Source organism: Mesocricetus auratus, unplaced genomic scaffold (genome assembly GCF_017639785.1).
Source record: "Mesocricetus auratus isolate SY011 unplaced genomic scaffold, BCM_Maur_2.0 Super-Scaffold_4256, whole genome shotgun sequence".
NCBI classification, from domain to species: Eukaryota; Metazoa; Chordata; class Mammalia; order Rodentia; family Cricetidae; genus Mesocricetus; species Mesocricetus auratus.
The window spans coordinates 118,600,412-118,623,725 of record NW_024429182.1 but is presented as its reverse complement, the minus strand read 5'-3'; the positions used below and the strand labels follow the sequence as shown (position 1 = coordinate 118,623,725).

Below are 23,314 nucleotides of genomic sequence, written 5' to 3'. Positions count from 1 at the left end.
TCCATATGCAGAATAGGGTCTCATCTTTGCGTATGAAACATGTGCACATCGGTTCGTGTCTGACTCGTGTTATGTGCTTACATGTATATATGTGTGAGGCAAACAGGCTGGAACACAACAACCCATTCATCACTGGATGCAACGTCTGGGGGAATTCATATTTTCTTCCTTTTACTTTCTTGATGCCGCTCCAATATTTACAATGACTATATATCCTTTCAAAACCAAACACAAACATTGGGTGTTGTTTGATTATTTGTTTCCTAGAGAACCTCCCTCAGAAAGGAAAACCACAGTTGGGAGTCACAGATTACTGTCAACAAAGGATACATTGCTAAAGGAGTCATCCTAGCCACATTTGAGGAACCGGATGGAGAACACCTAAGGCCTCTTGGTCAGGATGTGTGAGAACAAGCTGTAGACAGTTTTGCTTAACATTCAGGAATTTACACTTGCACAGAGAATCTTTGCTAAATGGTTCGTTGCTCCATTTTGCAAACTTTCTCCTGGACCACATGAGTAGGGAGATATATCTGGGTCACTCTGGTGCAACCAAGAGCAGAGCATGCATTCAATACCGTAGCAGAGGTCAGGCTGCTGCATGGCAGAGCCTTCTCCAGCTGGGTGCAGCTAGGCACGCCCCTCCCTGGGGTCTCCCCTTCACTGCCTCTCACCATTTACATTCCAACAATGTAAAATGACGGATACTTTTAATACAAGAGACCTGTCATTTATTTATTAGCTGGAGACAGGCTCTATAGCTGGGAGGATGCATTATAAATCAACTCCTTTCTCAACCATTAAAAATTAATACAGTTCATAATGCAGAAAATCAGTAATTTCGTTATTAAAGCAGAGGGCTAGTTTTGGATTTGGGGGGGGCAGTGTTGGTTCTTTGGTTTTCTGTTTGTTTTCCTTTTCTTCCAGGTTTTGTTTTTACACCCTCAACAATGTTGCTTTTTCTGATGGCTGGCTGAGTTTAAATTGCCCTAGGGGAGGGTGCTGTAGTCTCTCAGACAGAGGTTAAAATGGAAGAGTGTAATCTCCCCTTAAGAAAGCACCAACTTTCCCTTTTCCTCATAAGGCTCACATGCGACAGCCCCCATTTGTTTCTGATCCACCGGGCACCCAAAGTGGAAGGCACGTGAGTTTTTAGACACAGAGAGAAGAAAGAGAGTCCCATTGAGAGGCTTCAGTGAGTGGTGTGCTGATGGTTGCTGCCTCACAGAAGGGCTCCTACTCACTTTTCAGTCACCTCCAAACTAACTCTGCCGTTCACCAGAAGAAGCATGAGGCAAAAGTCTAGCTTCTGAGGAGCAGCTCTTGAGGTGGATGCCCCCCACAGGCAGCCTGGACCCAGGGACTCTGCTAGGTGGGGTGCTGCTTGACTCTCCCAAAGGTTAACAGGCTAAGCCTTCAAGAATCCTTCTCCCAGTGATTGGCAGCTTCAAATGGGTGACTTGGAACTCCGAAAAACGGCAACCTCTGCTGTCCTTAACTTCAGAAGGAATAAAAGGTAAATTCCAATATATACGACGTCTTCATTCCACCTTGTAAGTGCCAAGGGAGAGACCCGGAACCAGGGAGACAGCTCAGTAGGTAGAGTGCTTGCTACTTAACCTGGATGACCTCTTATCAGATCCCCAGAAGCCATGTACTTAAACACTGGACACAGTAGCACAACTTTCTATAATCTCTCTGCACCCCTACTTAGTCATCAGAATTACCTGAAGCTCATGGGCCGGCTAATTGGACATATAAAGGAGGGAACATAGGATAGACCCTGTCTCAAACAAGGTAAAAACCAATATGTGAGGCCTTCTGACTTTCACACTCACACACTAGAATACCCATGCTCTCTCTCTCTCTCTCTCTCTCTCTCTCTCTCTCTCTCTCTCTCTCTCTCTCTCTCTCTCTCATGCACGTGCACACACACACACACACACACACACACACGAGATTTGAGTAGTTAATCCATAATTCAACCATGTGGAACTTCTTAAGACCATTGTCAAGAGGTGTACACAAAGGGAGGAAATCATTCTACATCAGGCCCCACATGGCTACTCTGGCCCCTGTAGTGGCTTTGGGGAAGGGACTCACTGAGATAAACATTATGATCCAGGAACAAGCTCTCCTTCAGTGTTGATGTCTTTGTCAAACCAGTCGCGACTGAGTTAAAACTCCTTGGTAACAAATGCCCACAAATCCCCAAGCACATATTTAAAATCTATTTTCAGAATTAGACTGAGCATAATTCAACCAATCAATGAGCCATTAGGAGTATAGTCCCAACACTCCTTCATTACTGGTGGCATTAGGGCCTCCCGACTCAGCAGAATATCATAGGAAGAGTTGCTGCATCACAGCATTTCTAGCTCTGGGGACAGAAGCAGTGCTGGGGGAGAGGCCTGGTCACAATCTGGGTAACAAATTAACCTACACATCCATCTGGGACAGGATCGAAGGAGACTCAGGCAAGAAAGAAGAGCATATTTCTCTGAGGACTCTTGATCTTTTCTTTCTACAGTAGTTACTTCTATCTAGACTGTCCATCCATAGCGGGGCTTGCCTCCAGGAAGCCTGTCTCCCTCACAGGCATCTGCAAATCCAGACCATAGCAGCAGAGAAGGCAGTGCTGGCCCCCATAGGAGCCCAGGAACACTACAAGGGAACTACTGCAGCTGCTTTGCAAGAGGGCACCACATTACCCAAAACAGCATTTGTCTGCAATTCTTCAAGACGAGGTACAAGTGAACTGGAGGTCAGCCATCAGGCCTGAGCCAGAAGAGGCAGACTTGAAAACCCCTGGGGTGAGCTTTGGATCTGACCACCAAGTGTCCTTGACCAGGTCCCTCAACTTTGAGTTCCTAGAGGATCCCTCCTAGCCAAACTAGGAATCACAATATTTCATTACTGGCTAATTTACTACAGAAGGCAAGACAGAGACAAAGAGAGTGTATGCCTCAGTTCTGACATGCTTTAAATATGAGACTACAGCATGCCACTTCCTGTGCCTCAGTTACCTTATCTAGGAAATGGGGTGTGCGCCTCATAAAGATTTCTAAGAATTAAAACTACTGGCTAATTCATTACACTTAGATTATCAGTCCCAAACAAAGAGGTAGCATTGTCTGAGTTAGACAATACTATTGAGGTAATGAACTTCCGAGTTCAGTACCAGTCCCTCCGTTGGATTTCAGTCTACTGAATGTGCGTCTCTACCCTTCATGGCTTCCTTTCTGACCCGACCCTCACTGTCCACTCACCCGCACCTACTGTCCAGAAACTACACCAGAACTGCTCCCAGGAAACCACAAACCAGGCCAATTAGACACAAGTGTACACATTCTTCCTTGCCTAGGTATATAAGAACACCCTGACACTAATATGGCCCGTCAGACCCACACAGTGTCAGCAGCAAGCATAAATGACTGGCTTGGTCTCCCTAAGAGGACAGTTACACAGAATAAGATTGATATGGAATCAGTGTTCTCCTCATTCTGCCACCTGTCCCTAAAGGGTTCCTGCTTACTCTGAGGAGTAAAGGGACAGTATCACTGTGGTTTAAATGTGGGTGAGCACAGGGGACTACTGTCATCTCTAATGGTTACTACCATTTTCTCCTGGCAGAGCCTTGATTTTGTGGAGGTGTTTACTTCCCTTCACCTGAGTATAGACCTCAGGAGAAATGACTTCCATTCCCAGACTCAGAGACTCTTGGGGAGCCTAAAGTGCTTGTTGTAATTCCATTCTGCTTAGGGATGATTGGTTTTGGAATAAATAAACAAATAAATAAATAAAATTCTTACCAAAGTCAAAGGAAAGAAAAACTACCTCAGTCTCAAATTATGAGGGGTGTTGACATCAAAACAAAGGTAAAGGAAAGAGAATCCTGATAAAGCAGAACAAGAGTCCAACTTAAAACCTTTCTTAATTATTTAATTGATCTAAATTATTGTCAAATTTATTACTATCTGTGCCTAGTGGGGGAGAATTGTCTATTACTTAGATAGAAAAGATTTTAACCAATATAATCAAATATTCAATACATGAAACATGCACACTATGAACAAGACTTGGGATACATACATTAGCATCTGAAGATACAGTCATAGGCATTAAACCCTGACCCTAGAAGCCCCTGTGCTGGCACAGGTACAGGAGACCTCAGTTCACTACACATAAGCAGTACCACACATGTGTACAGGAGAGATGAGCTTCCAGGAAGTAAAACCACAGGGGAGATTAAAACAAAGACCTAAGAGAACAGAAGAATCCTTCCCAAATCTCTCTATGCACTCCAGTTAAGCCCACAGTGTTCCAGTTCCAATTAACCAGTAAAGAAACTGGCCAGAGCTGTAAGCTCATCTATATCAACCATGACTTGATGACTGACATCTTTTAGCCCTGCCTCCTAGGAATACCTCTGTGGATCTGGGTGACAAGAAACTGTTTCTTAGATTTGCTGAAAGTGGGTGGAGGGCAAGAAAGGATTCTTAGATTTTGGAAAATAACTATAAACTTTGAAATCATCACATTTTGGGGAGTATCAACCTAGAGAAGAGAAGACCTTCCTGGCAAAACCTGCAATGATCATCGTAAGCAAGGATAATCACATATGTGATGACTAAATGAAGTTGACAGAGGATTTTCAGATTCATGTAGCAGTTTATCTCACAAGATACTGACCACGGTGACTTCCTTTTCTTTCCTAAAACTTACAATGGGTCTATGCCTTGGCCACAGTCAAGTAATGATTGACTAGGCAGGCTAAACAACCCAATCTATGCCACTTGATATTCTGATGAAAGAAGACCCACTGTGACCAACAGTATAGTTTATTCTTTCAAATGCAAGAGCCCGACTCAGTGCCAAGACTATTGTCGTATTTCTTTCCAGAAAGGAGCATGTATTCCTACCTTCCACACAGTGATCTGGGAACAGTGGTCCTGATGACACCTGCACCTTGGTTTGCCCTTCTCCTTAGGAGACTCCCACTTGAAATGTCAAATATGTCCAGAAATGGGGAACATTGAAAATCTGGCTATGACATTGTTTCCTGATCCAGGGGTCAGGCTGTGTCAGGAGTATCTGCCGAAGCTCCTAATCACAGAATAGAAAATGACTATTGATCCCTGTTAAGTCTACCTGGAATCCTGAAGAGTGCCACATCCTAAGTCTGGTTGTTTAAGTATAATGCAGCCTCTTTCTGTCCCTCCCAGAAGTGTCAGAAGACATGGGAGACTATTTGTACCAAAAGGGGTCAGGCCCATCAGGGCACTTTCAGAGTGTGTTGCAACATCTGCCTGAAGGTAACAATGAGACACTGAATCCCAGGTCAGAATCCAGTCCATTGCACACTTTTACTCACAGGGTTAGTGACCAGCAAAGTTCCCACTCACCTTCTATGCTGTAATGGGTTTGGGAAGGGTGAAGACCCGAGGTCATTTCTGTTTGTTTGTTGTTTGTTTGTTTGTTTTTTGAGTCAAGGTGCTTCAGCTTCCCACATGCTGGATTACAGGTGTGTGTCACTCCAACCAGGCCAATGTCCTTTTTGAAGTGTTGAAATAATTTTAGGGCTGAGTACTTCAGAATCTCACAAGAAGAAATGTGTGTGTGTGTGTGTGTGTGTGTGTGTGTGTGTGTGTGTGTGTGTAATAAATGTTACCAAACTTATTGGACCATGGACTTTGAGGGATCCACAGAGGAAATATTTGTTAGCATCCTTCTTCATTGTTTTGAAAATACTGAACTGAAGGAAGTTGGATAAAGACACAAGGACGCCGGACTCCTGGCTTCCTGGACAAGGAGAGAGTAGAGCTTTGGCTCTTAGTTACTGAGAGGATGAGGTGAACAAGAGCATCCTGGCCTGCTTGGCACGTTTCCCATCCTCCCATTTAGATGATGAGTGCTCCTTCACAGGTAGCAGAAGCAGTGGAAATGATAATCATTCTCTACTGCACTGGTCTTATGGAAAGAGACTCCTAATAATGACCACGGTTAGTGATAGAGGTCCTGCTGCCCTCAGGGTTGGATGTAACCTCTTTTGCTTTTCCAACTTTTTAAAAATAAAAATAAGTTTTTAAAAAATAAAAACTGGCAAACACGTTTGATCATATGTTTCCTTTTCTACATAATCTACCCATGTGAAGTGGACATTTTGTTGATGGCTATATATAAATAATAAAGCTGAACACCATGAACATCATTACTGTTCACCATGAATGGAGTTCAGACTTCCCAAGTCATCTGAGATGAAATCATAAAATTTGCAGGTAAATAGATGGAGCTAGAAGAGATTATATTGATCATGGTATCCCAGACCCATAAAGACAAACATCACTATGTCTCTCATCTGAGACTCTTAGCTCTGAATCTTCAGATATGAGTATTTATCCTGTAATAACTATTGAAACCAGGAAAGTAAAAAGAAATGATTCCTGCTCTTTTGAAGAGCAGATTAACTTTGCTTTCTATTAGTTTTATTGCTTTAAAATATTTTATCTTTTTTTCTCTTGTGTTTGGGAGGAGGTATGCATGCATATGTGTGCACTCATGCAGAAGCCAGAGGAAGATTCTGGTGTCTTATTTCATTGCTCTCTTCCTTATCCACATAAGACACTGTTCATCACTGAACCAAAATCTCAGCAAGCACCTAGGATCATTCTGTCTCCATCCCCAAGGCTAGGGTTGAGGGCATACAAAACCAGGCCTGGCTAGGGATTTGAACTCGGGTTCTTATGCTTACATAGCAAGCACTCTTAACTAGAGAGATCTCTTCCCCAGTCCCATACACACTTTTTCTTGATTTTCAACCTCTGCCCCTGAAATGAGTATGTCTGTCTTCTTAGAGACAAAGGAGGTAACTCCCACATCCTTCCCTTTGTGTCCATGGTACTTACTGAGAAAGGCAAAGGATGTTCTTGTCGGACAAGGTAGAGACCATCATCACCCATCCCATTGCTTGACTACAGGAAATTCATAAAGAACTCCCTGAGTGTGTGAGGTCTTCCTGAGCAGTTTCTAGACTCTGAATTGTAAAAAATGAGACAGTCTGTGACCCTTACTGCATCTGGATGGACAGTGCGTGCTCAGCAGCTTCAATACGTGTCAGTGTGTCACAAGTTCAAGGTTTGGGAAAGGCATCAAAAAGCCCATGTTGGCTTTAAGTCCAAACAACAACCTTCAGCTCAGTTTTAAAACCCATCTTTGGTTTGTTGTTTGTTGTCTGTTTGTCTCCACTGGTTCAGAATTAACACCCTTTAAAATTCCAAATCAGGGGCTGAAGAGATGGCTCAGTCAGTAAAATGACAGCTGCATAAGCAGGAGGATCCAAGTTTGGATCATCAGTACCATAGAAAAATGCTAGGCATGGCCATACCCATCTGGAACCCTAGAGTAGAGCTGGGGTGCAGAGGAATAAAGACAGGTGGATTTCTAGTCACTTGTGTTCATCCAGTCTAGCTAATGTTGTGTTCAGTGAGAGACCCTGTCTCAAAAGATAAGGTGAGCTATGATAGAGGAAAATGGTCAATATCCACCGCGGATGTCTACATGCATACTTATATACAAAATTAATTAATTATAGTAACAGTAATAGTAATAATAAACATCCCTATACAGACTCTATATCTGAAATTGGTTAAGAAGAAAAGTAAAGTTATCACTGAGAAACTGTGAGCTGGAAAAATCACAGGAGGGAAATTAATCCTCCCTCTCCCTGCAGACAAGGCCTAGGTCAGAACAAACTAGGAAGACATGTAGGCATCTGGAAAGGAAACAAAAGACCCTCTTCATAGCCTACTCACTTGACCTTGCTGGGGACAGCTCTCTGTGGGCTTGAATTGCACCATGAGATGACATCCCTCCAGGATGGCTAGGGACCTTATCATTCTCCACCTTCCACCCTGAAGTACATCCTTAACCCCCAAGTACATTTTTTATCCAATTACTGTGTATTTACAGTGAGTATAATTATACCTAATTACTTAATTAGCATGACTGCATGCAGTTTCTAACTTTAAGTATGTGATTATAGCCATGAAGTACAGAGACCATGGCTATCAACAGGAAGGAAGGTTGCCTTGACCCAAGGACATGAATGTGAGTTAGTCTCTATGTGCCAGATGGTGAAAAATTTGAAGCGCATGCTCAGATATGTTTAGGGTTTTCAAATCATTTGGGGAAAGTGAAATTATTTAATTTTCTGTCCTGGGGCTGGGGGTTATGATAAAACTCTATAGTTGAGCTATACCATACCTGGGAGATGCAAGAGTTTGTGTCCAGCTACAATTGTTCTCTAAGGGTTGAAAGCCTCTGAACAAATGTGTGAATATATTTGAACTTGAGCTTGTGGACACAGGACTTAACTCCCCTGACTCTCAATATGTTCCATCCTGCAATTCTCCAGATCTTCCAAAAAAAAAAGGAAGCCAGATGTACCAAACAGAGGATCATAGTACTCTCAGACATCTGTGAAATGTCTTAATTAGACCTGAAAACAGGATGAAAGGAAAACCAGAGGAGAACAATCCTAGCTTATGTTGATTTAAAATGTTCCACAAACCACTGCCTGGAAATCAGGGCCTGGGAATGTCCAACCAGTGGCAAAGTCTAACAGATAAATGTCGCCTTTGCCTTCATCAAGATTCAACCTGTGGTTCCCCTAAGGGTAGTTGCCAAGATCAACCATCATAAGAATAGAGAACATCAGAACCTCGCATCTCCACATCTGTCTCAACCTCTGCCATGTCACATCTTGCCAATGTCACCTCCTCCAACGACCACAGGCAGCACCTCCTATATGGGGACCTTTCTTTCTCAGTTGCATACTTGAGGGAGCTCCCAGATCAGCCCTGTAGCCAGATCCCCTTCTTGCCATTAGTAAGACCAGCATGAGTTTCTGCAGAAGAAAAGGCTAGAAAGGTACACTCTGCCTCTAGAGCAGCAGCTGTTGCTGTGGCCTCTGCTAGTGGCTCTAGCAGGGGCCTGCTCCTGCCAGAAAAAAAGAAGCCCATTTTCCATATTTCATGTGCAAGTCCATGATGCTGAGCTAAGTGGCTGGGGAATAAACACCCATCATTACCCTGGGCTAAGCGATGTTTGTTAGTACAGAGGTTGACAGAAATCTATATCATGCAGATGCACTATTAATACTGCATTGCACACACAGGCTCTGTGCGCCTCTCTGCAACTGGGAAAGTAGCCCCGGCAGTTCCTCTTCCAGAAAAGGCAAGCTCTGTGACTAATCATCCCAGAAGCAAAGGAGGAGACAAGCCACTTACTCACCCCCATAAAGGCTGCAGACTAAGCCTCTTTGGCCCTAGTTGCTTGTGTGGAAAGTTCATAGATGGGAGTATGAGAGTGCACAGTGAAGCTGTCTTGGGGGAAATGAAAAGGGCTTAGGCCTCCAAACAGGTATATTTCTGCAGAAGAGGAATGAAGAAGGGTCAGATTTGTACTCTAGCCCCAGCTTCCAAACTTAATACGAGACCAGTATATGTCCATAGACTGAATAGGAAAACAAAAGAGAAAATGACTTTGTGGGAAGCCAACAGATAAAGGGATTTTGGCAATCTCATGAGAGGGAGGGGCTATAAAGATCTCGGGTAGGGAGCTTCCAGGTCACCTGTGATGGATAGAGGAAATGAACATGAGAGTGGTCATCTGGGAGGGGCTCAAGGTTAAACGCATGCCTATCTTTCAATGTGGAGAGACTCACAAGGAAAACCGGAATGGGTATAGAGGCAGCTTGACAGTGACACTGGAAAAATGAAGACATTGGCAAGACTGCAGAAGCAAAGAATAAAAGAAAGTGGGGTGCCTGAAAGGGAAGGGCTCATCGGGAGCTTGGAACTGGCCCACAAGGAAGGACGCATCAAGCTCTGTTGGCATGCACTGAAAGCATGACACACTGGGAAGCAGAGGGGCGAGCTCTGACATGGGCACACCAACTGGCCTTTGATCAATGACCAGAAGGAAGTGGTATGCCTTAGTCTGTGTAAACATCCACAAGAACCATGCTAGCATCTACTACTGGCATAATTCAGAGTAGAACGCATTTCAGAAAGCAGGAAAAGAAGGGTGTGCATACCCACAGAGGATCTGGGACAGGAGAGGATCAGCAGAGGCCAGTCTAATGGGAACCTAACACTGCCTACCTAAGTGCCTCTACTTTGTAAGACAGTGTGACAGTATCTTACTAGGCTATACAGTCTTAGCATCTGATCCAGGAATTATTCCTATTTACACACATAAGTTCTAAACTTATGTCTACACACAAAACTGCACCTGGATGTCCCAAATAGGAAGCCACAAACAATAAAGCTATCTATTACCCACTTCAAAAAAGTTACCCTGAAACCTTAATTCCTGGTACCTTAGAATGTGAACTCATTAGGAAAAAAAGGATACTACAGATATAATCATTTTAAGTGATCACATTGGGGTAGAGTGGACCCCTAATTAACATTCCCTCTGACCTTGTTAGAAGCCACATGAAGATAAATGGAGTAATTCACCTTTAATCTGAGGGGCAGTTGAGGTGCTGGCTGTCCCACCAGATACCAAGAGGCTCAGAAGAATCTCTACAAGTTTCAGGAAAAGCAACACCCTACCAGCATCTTGATTTCAGACTTGACTTCAGCACACTCATGTTGTGCGAAGCTTACTTGTCTGGGGTGCTTTAGTACGGAGCTCTAACAAAACAGTACAGTGTCCTTCAGTAGATGAGCAAGTGATGAAGAGTGATACATCCAGAAGATGGACAGTTCCTCAATATCAAAAAGAAACAAGCTATCAGGCCATCGAAACACATGACAGAACTTAGGGGCATATTGCTCAGTAAATGAAGCCAAGCTGGAAGGCTAGCCTCACTGTGACTCCAACTACATAAGTAGAAGAGCCATGCCACAATGGGAAAAATGAAGATATCAGTGGTTGCAAAGGGTAGGAATGTGGAAGATAGAGGATTGTAGAGCTGAACACAGAACTGCCAAACACCAAGAGATAACCCTCCTAAAAACTGGACTTAGGCTAACAATTATCTTTCAGTATTATCACATTGCTATCACTTATTGCAAATGAACTATTTAGTGTCAGCTTTAATAGTATAGAGGAACACTGTTGTTAGGATGGGGAGTAGATGGGAACATGTGGGAACTCTATTTTTAGCTCAAGTTTAATGTAAACCTAAACCTATTCTATGAAAAAAATATTTAATGCCAGGAGTAGCTACTACCTTACCTGAAGGCAACCATGTTCCCTTAGTATCTTGAGTCTGTGATCAGAGAAGTATAAGTGCCAAACAGGTGTTGATCAGCCTTGTGACTATAAGAACCTTGGTCACCCTGGAACACCCTACACAGAAACTGTCCTTACTCCTCAACAAACTGTCTCCCTAAGTTCAAGAGGCATGGGGGACTGTAGGGTACCTAGAAATCTGTGTAATCAATTTAATGAGTAAAGCTAGATGACGGGTTCCATCGTTCTAGTCTGTTGTTGTCTGTATTATCCAACTTTTGGAGCAAACCATCAAAGCCTACAGTTTCCATTGTTTTATCTGTAAAAGGGGGTAGCAGACTCTTACTTGGAAAGCTAGTTACTGATCACCTGAGATAAAACACATTAAACACCTGCTCAGTGTTGGTCCAGAAATGGTGAGGTTACAGATGAGCAACCTTGCTAAAGAGCCTATGTCATGAGCCATCCAGATTAATCAATTTTCCATGACTATAACAAACACCTAAGATCAGCAACTTATATAGAAAAAGGTCCTACTCTGGGATAAGTTAGACCTATTGATTTTAGGGCTCTGGCAAGGCTTTGGGTGACAATGGTAGAAAACATATGTTGGAGGCAAAATCACTCACCTCATGCTCAGGGAGGAAAATAAAGTGAGGGAAGACTGTCACTCAATACCTTTTGAGACCATATCCCCAGTGTCCTAGAACCCCACTAGACTCTGCTTCCTAACATTTCTACTACCTCCCAAGTGTCCCTCCCTGAGTGCCAAGTCTCCAACACAGGGGCCTTGGGGAACACTCAGGATCCAAACTAAAGCACCATATGACAAATGTTATTTAGTGTCTTCTTTGACCTTAGTTTTATGCTGTGTGCTCAGTAGAAACTAAAGAATTAAATGTCAGCACTGAGAAGGTAGAGATAAGTCAGTCCCTGGTGACTACCGGACAGTCAGCTTAGCTGCACTTGACCTATTTCAGGTCACAGGGAGACCCTGTCTCAATAAACATGAGTGAGGTCTGAGGAATGATATCTAAAGTTGTCCTCAATACACGTGAACACATGTGCACACACATAGTGTGAGCATTTGCATGGGGTTCGACAATTAGAAGGGCTACAACTGGCAAGAATGCAAATCCACGATTGGGAAACAGTACACATTTATTTGAGAGGTACCAAGGTGACTTAGAATCTGGTTTAAAGCCATTCAAGACTGGTACATGGTGCTGCCTACGAGCCATAAGTTAGAAAGAAGGAAGGAAAAGTCATGTTGGGATAGTGTGAGTCTGAGAGGGATTCACAAGAGGTTGGAAATGAAGTCCCATTATAACATAGTATATTAAGGAAGAAAATGGCATGGGGCGGTGTTATACAGAGAGGCAGATATGTTATTTCAAAACAGGAATTACACTATGGTCGCAGTTAGTGAACAATGATTGCCATAAAATGAAATGCCATGAAACTAAAGGATAAATGCTGGAAAGCCAAAAGCAACAGCAAAACAGAATGTGGGGAGGGGGATTCTAAGAAGTAGGGGTCAGCCAGGTGGTGGTGGTGCACACCTTTAATTCCAGCACTCATGACACAGAGGCAGGAGGATCTCTGTGAGTTCAAGACTAGCTTGGTCTACAAGAGCTTTTTCCAGGACAGCCTCCAAAGCCACAGAGAAACCCTGTCTCAATCCCTCTCCCAAAGCAAAGGAAGAAGAAGAAAAATGGGGTCTTAGGAATTATGTATGGGTGACAGGCAATCTGAGAGGAAAACAGCAATGTATGTCTCTTGCCTCCATTTTTCAAAAGTCTAGAAGAATGCCTGACACAAACCCATCCTACATGTGTACTTGATGGAGAAGATAAAGTCTTCGCCGAATATTGAATAGATGCTAAGAAGAGAGACTTGGGAGCCTGGTCCAGCTATGGGAAGAGATCAAAGAAAGAAGGTGGTGAATATTCTAGGGAGGCAGCTTAAAAAGTGGACATACAGCTCATCATGGCACAGCAAGAGGTTATGGTGAGAAGAAGAAACAGACAGACACAGGGTTGGAGGAGGGCGGTGGAAAGAGGTGCCAGGCATGTAAATACATTCCTGTTTGCAGGATGTAGGGTGCTGATCCTGGGAAAACAGGAACACTACGTGGGAACAAAGGCAGACATAGACACCTGAAGACCAAAGAGAAGAAGAAGATGGAAGGAGATTTTCCTCTCCCCAAGAGCCTGTTTCCTAAACAGAGATTAGGTTCTAAGCAATGAACAGAGAGCCCAAGGCTTCAAAGACAGCCAGGATGCCTTCTCCCCAGCCAAAAGTAAAATCAGAAGCCCTACTCTGAAGACGACAGCAAGCCCAGGCCTTCCAAGGAATGAGTTTACTGCAGCCCACAAGGTTCACAAAGGTAATCCAGGCCCCAGTGTTGCTATGCACACATTTTATCATCTCCCTAGTGATCCATTTGGACAGGTCAGTTCTGTCTCATTCTGTAAGACATAGCCCAAGACCCTCAGTTTCTAGTACTTTAAAGAATTATGGAATCTTTACACAAATAACAGGAAGATTATTAGGCTCAGGCTGGGTACACAGCACCAAGTAGGTGCATCTTCATTCAGGTCTTTCAGAATCCCTGGAAAAGCTGAATCAATTCAGAATGAAGACAATGTCAAATGCAGAGCATTTGCTGGGAACATAAGCCAGGGGATGCAAGCATCTGATAAGGTGTTGGAACCAGGTGATCTTTAAATATCCTTGCAGCCTGACATGTGATGAAAAATGCTGTGGACTAGATTGAAGACAGATAGAAAGTGAGAAGCAAGGAGCCAACCAGCATCCTAATCACTCTGGTCGGAAAGGTCCCATGACTCATGGTAAACACAAGAATAAAGGCGGGGGGAATCACTCCATACTTAACCCATTGCTAGAGAGGCTGGAGAGTGATGCCTGCAGCTTTAGGAAGCTCTAAATTCCCTACAACTTCTTCCCAAGTGACACATGCTAAAATGGGACAAGGGAGGGAATTGGGTGGAGGAAGCCCTGGGAACCTCTGTATGAATAATTTGTTCTCTTAATTCCCTGCTTCTTGCTATCCTTCCAAAGGAGTGACCCCTGTAGATGCTCCTGTCTATTAATGTGTCAAAGCACATGTGGCTTTAACTATTATAATGGCATCTCATTGTACATGACACTGTGTCATAGAGTTAGTTCCTTGGCCTGATGAAACCTTGGGAAGGAGATACCCCACTGCCTCTCAGTCTTCCTGTCCCTGCCCGTGTGAGTCACAGGAAAATTAGCCAAATACCGTTATAATGCTCCTGCAAAGTACTTATCGTGCCACATGTGTCTTCTGAAAATAATTCATTACCCGCTGTCTATTGATAGGGCAAAATGGACCTGCTGCATGAAAAAGATACCTTTCCTACTGTCAAAGGGCTTGGACAGTTGGAGTCAACCTGTGAGCTTCTTGTGATAAGGCTTTGTTTGCTCCCCTCCAACTTCAAGTCTGCCAATAAACCTAGAATCCCCACTATCCACTACTTGCTTACACAGAAGCAGTCTGGCTCCCTAGATGGCTGTGTTGGCTCACACACCAGAAAAAGCTCCTTCTGCTCTGCATGCTCCAGGTTTTCCTGGTATGATGGTCCCTTGGCTTCGAGATTGTTCCCTGACATCCAAAGACACATATTTAGTCCCAGAGCTTTGCCCAAAGCTCTCTAGTTCCCAGGAGAAAAAGATCCTGATGTCTCAGAAGAGACTTCACTTCCTCCCATATGACACAGTCACCCTTGTCTTACAGGTGTGCAGATGGCATGGTACTCAAAGCTTCAGTGAACACATATGACCCTAGGATCAGAGACTCTGCACCAAGCACCCATGGCATCCCCTAAGAGCATGAAGTGTTGCTCATCAGTCAAGATTCTGTACTTGGGAGTGTGCCTGGTCATTAAAGCTCATTTACACTCCAGAAACCATCACGTCTAAACAAACATTTCCAGTAGAGGCGGCACAGGGCAATACTTGTGTGTCTACACTCATATGTATATGTACACTTTCAATTGGCAGGTGAAAAAGTTTATGTTTATCACATGCAACATAGTTTAAAATTATTGTTCCAATTTTCATATCATAAACAAGGGCACTCTTTGAATAGTCTATTCTAGACCACTTTTCTTTTTCACATTTGGTGCTTTTTGTTCTTTTTGTTAGTAATTTTGCTCTAAAATGGCTTCCAAGCATAGCTCTGAAATGCTATTCCATGACTCCAAACACAAGGTATTTGCCATGTGTCTTATAGAGAAGAATGTGTACAAGATGGGTGTTTGATCAGCTGTTAGCTGAGTCGCATGTGCATGAGTCGGTCATACATGTTAACCAAGATGTTTGTGAACATAATTACACATACAGTATGAAAGACTGTGTACAGGTTAGCTGATAAAATATTGCAAGCAGGGAGGCTCAAAGAAACCTAACACTGCATTTTCTCTAGGAGCAAGGGTTCAGGGTTTTCTAATTCACCATCCACATGGACTTTATGGAAAAGAACTACCTCAAACAGCAAGAATAACATATGTATTCAACAGCAGTGGCCAAAGAACACTGCAGAAGAGTGTCCTTCCTGCCTATCCCTACTCAGGGGACAAGCCTGACCTCAGACAAGCACTCAGACATACCTCACACTGTATATCTGAAAACTTATCTTTTCCCTATGGCCAACTTGATCTCAAACCCAGTTATCCTTTGTATGACCCTCACAGGAAGTCTCTGAAAACAACTGGTGCAGATCCTACATATGGAGGCAAATGATGGTCTCAGCTGACACAAACCCAACCCTTCTCTCTGTGGTAACGCTCACTAAATAATCTCAGAGCCAGAGAAATGGAAGCAAAGGCTGATGGGATGACCCAAGACCTACTCTGCTGCTGGAAACCCCAGCAGGAGCAGCAAGAGTTATGAGCTTTGAAGAGTATGACCCAAGTACAGAGATGAGCAGGGAATGAACAAGATGAGAATATACCTTTTCCTAGAACTACCCCAGATGAATGGAGACATGAAAAAACTGGTGGGAATCCTGGGGGCTGGAATTGGGGCGCTTACAACCTTTGCTATTCTGTCTGTATGGTGAGGCCTCTCCCTAACAGGTTGCTTTGACCCCTTCCTGGTGTCCCTGCTCCCTGGTGGTATCTCTGAACTCTCCTGAGCAGTGTATCATTCCCTAGGAGGCAGGAGCAGTGTGAAGGGGGAGACACTGTGCATTCGTATCAAGGGGCCCATTGAGCCTGGGGTGTAGGAAGGAGTATAATGTTGACTGGAGGAACCAGCCACCCCAGCTCTCAGGAGCTGAGAGGGAACCTAGCAGGGCTCAGAAGAAACACAAAGAGAGTGGCTGCCACCAACAGGAGGTGAGAGACATGAGGAAATAGGTGCCCTGTGACTTAGGAATTGGGGCGGGGAGTGGGGGGGGGGGATTCCTAGAGCTTGGGTTGGAATGTTCCCAGGGGAGTACATATTTGGGGGCTGGACTGGGCAGCTAGAGAGACATTTCTGTTCAAATGTACTCACTTCCCTTTGCTCCCTCCCCCTCCCAAGGAGGCTTCCGATGACCTCAGAGGCTGCTGTGTAGACAGAGCCAGGCCCTGTGCTCCAGCAGCTAGGCTGGGTCTTTAGAGGGGATCAGCCTCTTTCATATACAGGAGCACCTCTCCCTACTCATGGCTATGCTGAGCTAGATGCATAAAATAGGGAGTTAAACTTTGACCTACAGCCACCCCTTCCTCGGGGACTCTGTCCACTGGCATATTCTTGCCCAGGCTATTCTCTGTACTTAAAGACAAAGAGGGAGGGTCTCCTAGAAAGTGGAAGGTTACCCTAGAAGGTTCCAGAACCCCAACAACATGGTTTGCTTCCATACCACCCCCTACAAAAAAAAAAGGGACAGTATCCAATCCTATTACTTACATGTGTCTGGCTTGTGGCAATTGTGTCCCTGGCGGAAGTACTGGGGGTTCTCAATGACTGGAATGCGGGTCATGCCAATGACAACTGTGTCGGGTCCAGCATCCAGAGAGGAGGGTGTGGTGATGCCATGGTTGATGTGGTGCAGTGGGCTGGCTGAGTCCTCCTCGCCACTGATGACAGCCACAGGACCTGCAGAAACCATGAGAGACACAGGACCTAGTGAGGTCACATCCGTTCAGTACCAGCCCTATCTACACACCCTTCACTGTTTTACCACCACATTTTCTCAGAGGAGTCCAGTCCATTTGACAAGTATTGCCCGAATTCCTGAATTCTAATGATACAAAACTCCAGCCAAATTCTATTTCTTGAAAATAACTGTCTCTCAATCGTAGAAATTATTCCAAAATAAAAAAGAGTTGAAATAACCACTACATGAATCATTTTTAATTTCTCCCCAAGCCCAAATTAGCTCAGAATAATAAACTCGTGTTTCTTTGTTTATGCAGCAGTGACAAGACTTTTAAAAAAAGAACCTAGAAGTAGCTGCTCCTCTCTGTCCCTCCTCTACTTGGAGCACTAAAAATGATGATTGAAGAGCTGGGGAGAGCCTCAGGTGGTGAGGTCCTTGCCTCCCAAGCATAAGGATCTGAGTTATGTCCCCAGCACCCACACAAAACACCAGGTATGGAGGTCCACACTGTGGTCCCAGTCCTGGGTAGGCAGATCAAAGAGGATGCCTAACATTTATTGGCTATCTATAGAGCTCCAGCTGTAGCAAGAAACCATGTTTAGGCAGGGCAGTGGTGACACACACCTTTAATCCCAGCAATTGGGAGGCAGAGGCAGAGGCAGGCAGATCTATATGACTTCAAGGCCAGCCTGGTCTACCAGATACACAAAGAAACTCTGTCTTGGAAAACAAAACAAAGAAAAAGAAACCATGTGTAAAGAAATTAAGGTAGAAAGTAACTGAGGAAGAACCCAATGTCAACATCTCACCTACATATATATGATCACAAGTACAGAGAGAGAGAGACAGAGAGAGAGGAATAGAGAGACAGAGAGAGAGAGAGGGAGGGAGGGAGAGGGAGAGAGAGAGAGACAGGTAGACAGACAGACAGACAGAATGCACACACATGTATATAAAACCATAGAGTTTCACCCCAGAAATAGTCTGGGATGCATGTGAGCATTAAGATTCTAAATGATCTCCTTGTGGTTTTTGTGAACACCCAGGACTCAGAACCTATGATTAGGAAATTGGAGGCCCCATGGCCTTTAGCATTGCCATCAAATTTCCAGAGGTGCATGATATGGCTTCCAATTGACTCAACCATAACCTTCCTTTACTCAGTGTTGCCCCGAGCCTCACCTAAGCCATGTTTTACAAGTGATAGTAATTAGTTAATAGTAATTGGTAGTAGTTGGGATGGCTGTCCCACTCTTGAAACGTCCACATTGTCTTACTGCCTACAAAGCATTCTCCCCATTTTCCAACCCTAAGACAAAACTCAGTGAGTAAGGTGACTCAGAAGCGCAAGTTGACAGAGATAATTAATGTTGCAGACTTAGCAGAGCAATGATTGTGTTTGGTGGTGTATTTCGCCTGTGCATACAAATAAAAGCCCTGTAAAGGGAATTAGCTGTGACTGTTTGTGGCTTCCTACAACTAGTGTTTTAAATGGCTGCTTTGCTAGACACAGGGTCCCCAGACAAAGTGCCTGCTGTGATTTGGTTTTGCGGCTTGAACAATATTTCCACTGCAGAAATCCATTACATCTTCCTGAAGTTTATGGAGAGAATATTTCCCATCAAACAGCGAGGTGAAGCGCCAATGAGGCAGAACTAAATGGAAGACTGGTAAATGCAAACGGCGGACCCTGGATTCCACTCCGTCAGCACAGGCAGGCTTATTCCAACCCGTGACAAATGGCTGCTGGTGTCTAGAGACCGTGTGCAAAAGTGGCAATAAGTGGTTGCCCAAATGCCCAGAGTAATCACCTGTCTTGCAAAAAGGAGTGTGGTCCTGAAAACACTTTCCTCAGAAACTCATTGAGAAACTTTCATAGTGACTTGCAGTGAAATGAGGAACACTAAGCCCTCGCATTAGCCACTGCCCAAAGCATCCTGATAATACAAAAGAACTGAAGAAATATTAGTGCACTAAGAGGAAGAGAAGAGAATAAACAAGACATTTCAAAAACATTTGGGAAGTTGAAAAACACATCAAAGCGGAGCAGTGACTCAGAACAAAACAAGAGAGCCCCGGTGGCGTGTGACTTGTTGGGAGCGTGCATGCCAGGAGGAGTAGGGCATGCAGGAGAGCTCAGGATATGAGGGATATGGTGCACAGGAAGATGGCAGGGAGGCCCATGCCTCAACAAGACACCTGAGTCCACAGCCTTGTCCCCATTCCACAAGAGGAGGGGTTTATTCCTACAGAAGTTGACTTAAAGACACAGGAGAGGGTTTGGATGAAGCACGGAGCTGAGCCCTTTCTTCCTGCATCTAGAACAATCACATTTGTGCACAACCTGCCTACCATTTCCCAATAGTCCCTCATCCCGGTACTAGAGGGTGTGAGAAGACGCTTCCAAGGAGAAAAGCAGAAAGGAGGCTTCCAGATGCTGACATTTTTGCTTTTCCTGATGAAAAACCACCCTGGAATCATTTCACAGTGAGGTTGACAGTGTGCATGACAACTGCATGCACACAACGTGGAATCCTTTCAGATTTCCAGAGCTCAGTTCCTAAATATAAAGAGACAGTGATGCGTTCAAGACCACCAGATAGCTCAGAAGAGTTACTGCACAAAGAAAGCAAGACCAGCACTTGGGGGCCTGCAGGAAACAGAGGCAAGTTATGAAGAAGACTCAGAAAACCAATACAAAAACCAATAGACTCAAAGGGGCAAATATAACATCCCAGCTATAAAACAAAGCAATACGTAAGAAGTGAACAATTTAAGGTAAGAAAGGGTCTCTGAGAATGTCCATCATCAATGTTTTAAAGTCAATGATGAGTTCAAGAAGACAAGAAATTCTTCCTAAAATCAAACTGTAACAAACCATGGATCACAAGAAGGAGATGAGAACCCAAAGTCTCCTATCCATCTCTTTCTTTTTTAAGCATTATGGGATGTGGGTTACTATAATGAAATGGAATAATACACAGTGTTGGGGGAAGATGTAGCACTGGGACTTTAACCTCTTTGATCTGTGTCTTAAAAGTTCCTGGGGAATGACAAATCAATAAAATTTTATTTCTAAGAGGTTGTGACCTAAAACAGTTAAAACTTATCTTTGCATTGTTTTAGATTTTGAAAAGGTTGAAGTAATAGTTGTGGGGAAAAGACTCCCAATGCCTGGGAAGGAAGAGTTCATCTAAGGAAATTGCAGAGAAACAAAACAGTAAGCCCTACTGTAGAACCCTGAAAGACCCCAACACTTAAACATGAACCTTGGAAAGGAAGCAGAAGAAATAGTCAGAAAGTAGAAAAGAACCAGAAAAATACATGGCTTTAGAAGCCAAAAAGGAACATCTAGGAGTTCAACAGAATCTGCCCAGAGGGCAAATAGGATAAGCAATGAGAAGGAAGATAGAGATGGCTTAGTGGTTAAGAGCACCAACGATTCTTCCATAGGACCTAGGTTCAATTCCCAGTACCCGCATGCTGGCTCACAACCTGTAACTCCAGTTCCAGAACATCCAGTACCCTCTTGTGGCCTCCGAGTACAACAGTCACATACACAGTACACAAGTACACATGAAGGCAACACAACCATGCATATAAAATAAAATACAATAAATAAAAACATAAGATAAAAATGAAGGCTGAAAACTGGCATTTGAAAATGAGGAGGTTGGCCTTACAGAGATGAGTGTCACAGACAGAATAAAGGAAAGGGCTAAGCTCTGGTGAGTTGGAGAAATTTCCAGGCTTTTAACTAGTCTTCCCAAGTATCAAGTTCTATTATCGTAGCTCTTTTAATCTTGGAACACCTCTTCGAGGTTGCTGGCATTATTGTCCCCATTTTAAAGATGGAGGTATAAAGGCATAGAGCAATGACTTGTTCCAAGTCAAACCCCACAAAGAAGCAGTGAGAGAATTCACACTCATAGCTTAGCGCCGAGACCAGTGCTCAGAACGTCACCTGGCACTGCCAGGTACAAGAGAAGAGTGTGGGGAATGTACTGCTCAAAGGGACACATGCTGAATTCTGGCTCACTATCCTTCCCGTGAGCAGCTGCCTTTGATGGCAAGAGCTTGAGACAACTTTGAAAGGTATTGCTCTTGACCCGGAGAACTGGGAGAAAACTGAGTCACCTCATTAGACTCACCCAGGGAGACTGCAGATAATTCGTCTATGCATCTTACCAGCACTGCCAAATATTCGTATTCAACTATGTCCACAACCAGAGTAGAACATGGAAGCATCAGACCATTGTCCACTACCCAAAGTCACCTTAGTCATCCTAACTCTAAAATAAAAGCCGATAAACTGCCCATACAACCATCATCCCTAAGCATGGGAAAGAAGACTCTTGTCTTCCCTGCCTGCAAGTGGCTGAAACCAGTGATCTCTATAGGACTGGTGCAACATAGGGCCCATGTGGAGATTATTGTTGTGAGTCCACAGCATCCCTGGTCTTGGGTAAAGAAGGTGAGTTTATACTGGAAATGGTATGCATACATGCGGTCACAGGTAATAAGCAAAACCTGTGTGTCTTACACTCAATGTTGTAAGCCCAAAGCTGCTGTAAGGGTGGGAGAAGATAATAATTTTTAAACAGCTAAATGTTTTTTAACATCCGTCTCTAACCCAAGAGAGTTGTATGTACTTCAATGTATGAAGTGCTTGCCTACCATATGCAAGGCCTGGTTTTGGTCCTCAGCACTGCAAACCAAACAAAAATCTCTCAACCAGGCACCATGGTACATCCCTATAACACCAGCACTGGGGAGGCAAATAGGAGGATTGAGAGTTTCAGACAGTCCGGGCTACAAAATGAGACCATGTCTCAAAATAGAATTTAAAGAGAAGAGGTCAGGGTTAGTGGTAGAGCACTTGCCCAGCACAAGAGACTCTTTAGTCCCCAGCACCACAGAAACTAAGGTCTCCCTGCCCTATGCAAACATATTTATAATCACTCTTCCTTCCGGTACTAGGTTAGGGCTCATGGGTGGTGGCACCAGCATTTCACTCTAGGAGTCAATTTCTATTCCAAATCTGGAGGCTCTCGTGCCATTTGTGAGAAACCCACAGTCTTGTGCTCCATTGGGGCAGCAAGTATTTCTTCTCATCTTAATAGCTGAAGTAAGGATTGTGTGAAGCTGTCCTAAAGGGGACAAATAAGAAGAGAAAACAAAAGTCTTTGCTTCATGGAGAACTTGTCACTGTTTTCTTGAAGTTGCCCACATATAAAGTAGATAAGAAAAAGTAGCCAAATTGACTTCTTCTAAGCATGCTGAAAATGCACATACATACGCACGTGCAAAGACGGTATAGCTATGAATTGTTAACAGAGACGCTACTGTCACTAATCCATTCCTGCTAACACAGCACAGCCCTGCTACAAAAAGTGAAAGAGAAACCTCCTCAGAGCTCTTCTGGTGGGTTCAAGCTTCTGGGAAACTCTGGGGAATACCTGTCTGCTCAGACACTCACACCCCTTTTTCTCCTCCCATACTGCTGCTGCCCCCTGCTTTCAGGGCTTTGGTGGGTCTTATCCCTCCGATAGAACTATTAGATTCATTGGGAAACCTGGAAGACCACAGGCACCCTGCCCAATAGGCTATTCCACACTGCCTTTCCAGCGCTAGTCTCCTCCTCTCCCACTTCACTACTATAGCAGAAATAATTGCAGTGAAGAGCTGGATGGGGGTGAAGTATACATAAATATATATATTCCATAGTGAGATCTGGCTTCTCAGAGATGTAACCCCTGGGAAGGACACAGTATGGCAGCATAGTGAACTCCCATCCAGACAGAACTGGAATCCCAGGGGAAAAAGCCAGTGCTACTGGTCACCAGTGTGACCCACAGATGCAGGGCTCTTCACTTAAGTCTCTAATGACTCCAAGGAGACTGTCTTCAGAGTCAATGGTGCAAAGGAAGAAAGGGG

The 23,314-nt window shown here is 44.0% G+C and overlaps 1 protein-coding gene across 4 annotated transcripts in view; it reads right to left on the bottom strand.

Annotated features, from left to right (window-relative positions):
* Ntrk3 (neurotrophic receptor tyrosine kinase 3) overlaps positions 1-23,314 on the bottom strand; it is a 377,921-nt gene that overhangs the window by 148,829 nt on the left and 205,778 nt on the right. For all 4 annotated transcript variants that reach the window (XM_005077774.4, XM_005077775.4, XM_005077777.4 and 1 more), the window contains exon 12: positions 17,185-17,373. In XM_005077774.4, the coding sequence (XP_005077831.1) occupies positions 17,185-17,373 (189 nt within the window). The remainder of the gene's footprint in view (positions 1-17,184; positions 17,374-23,314) is intronic.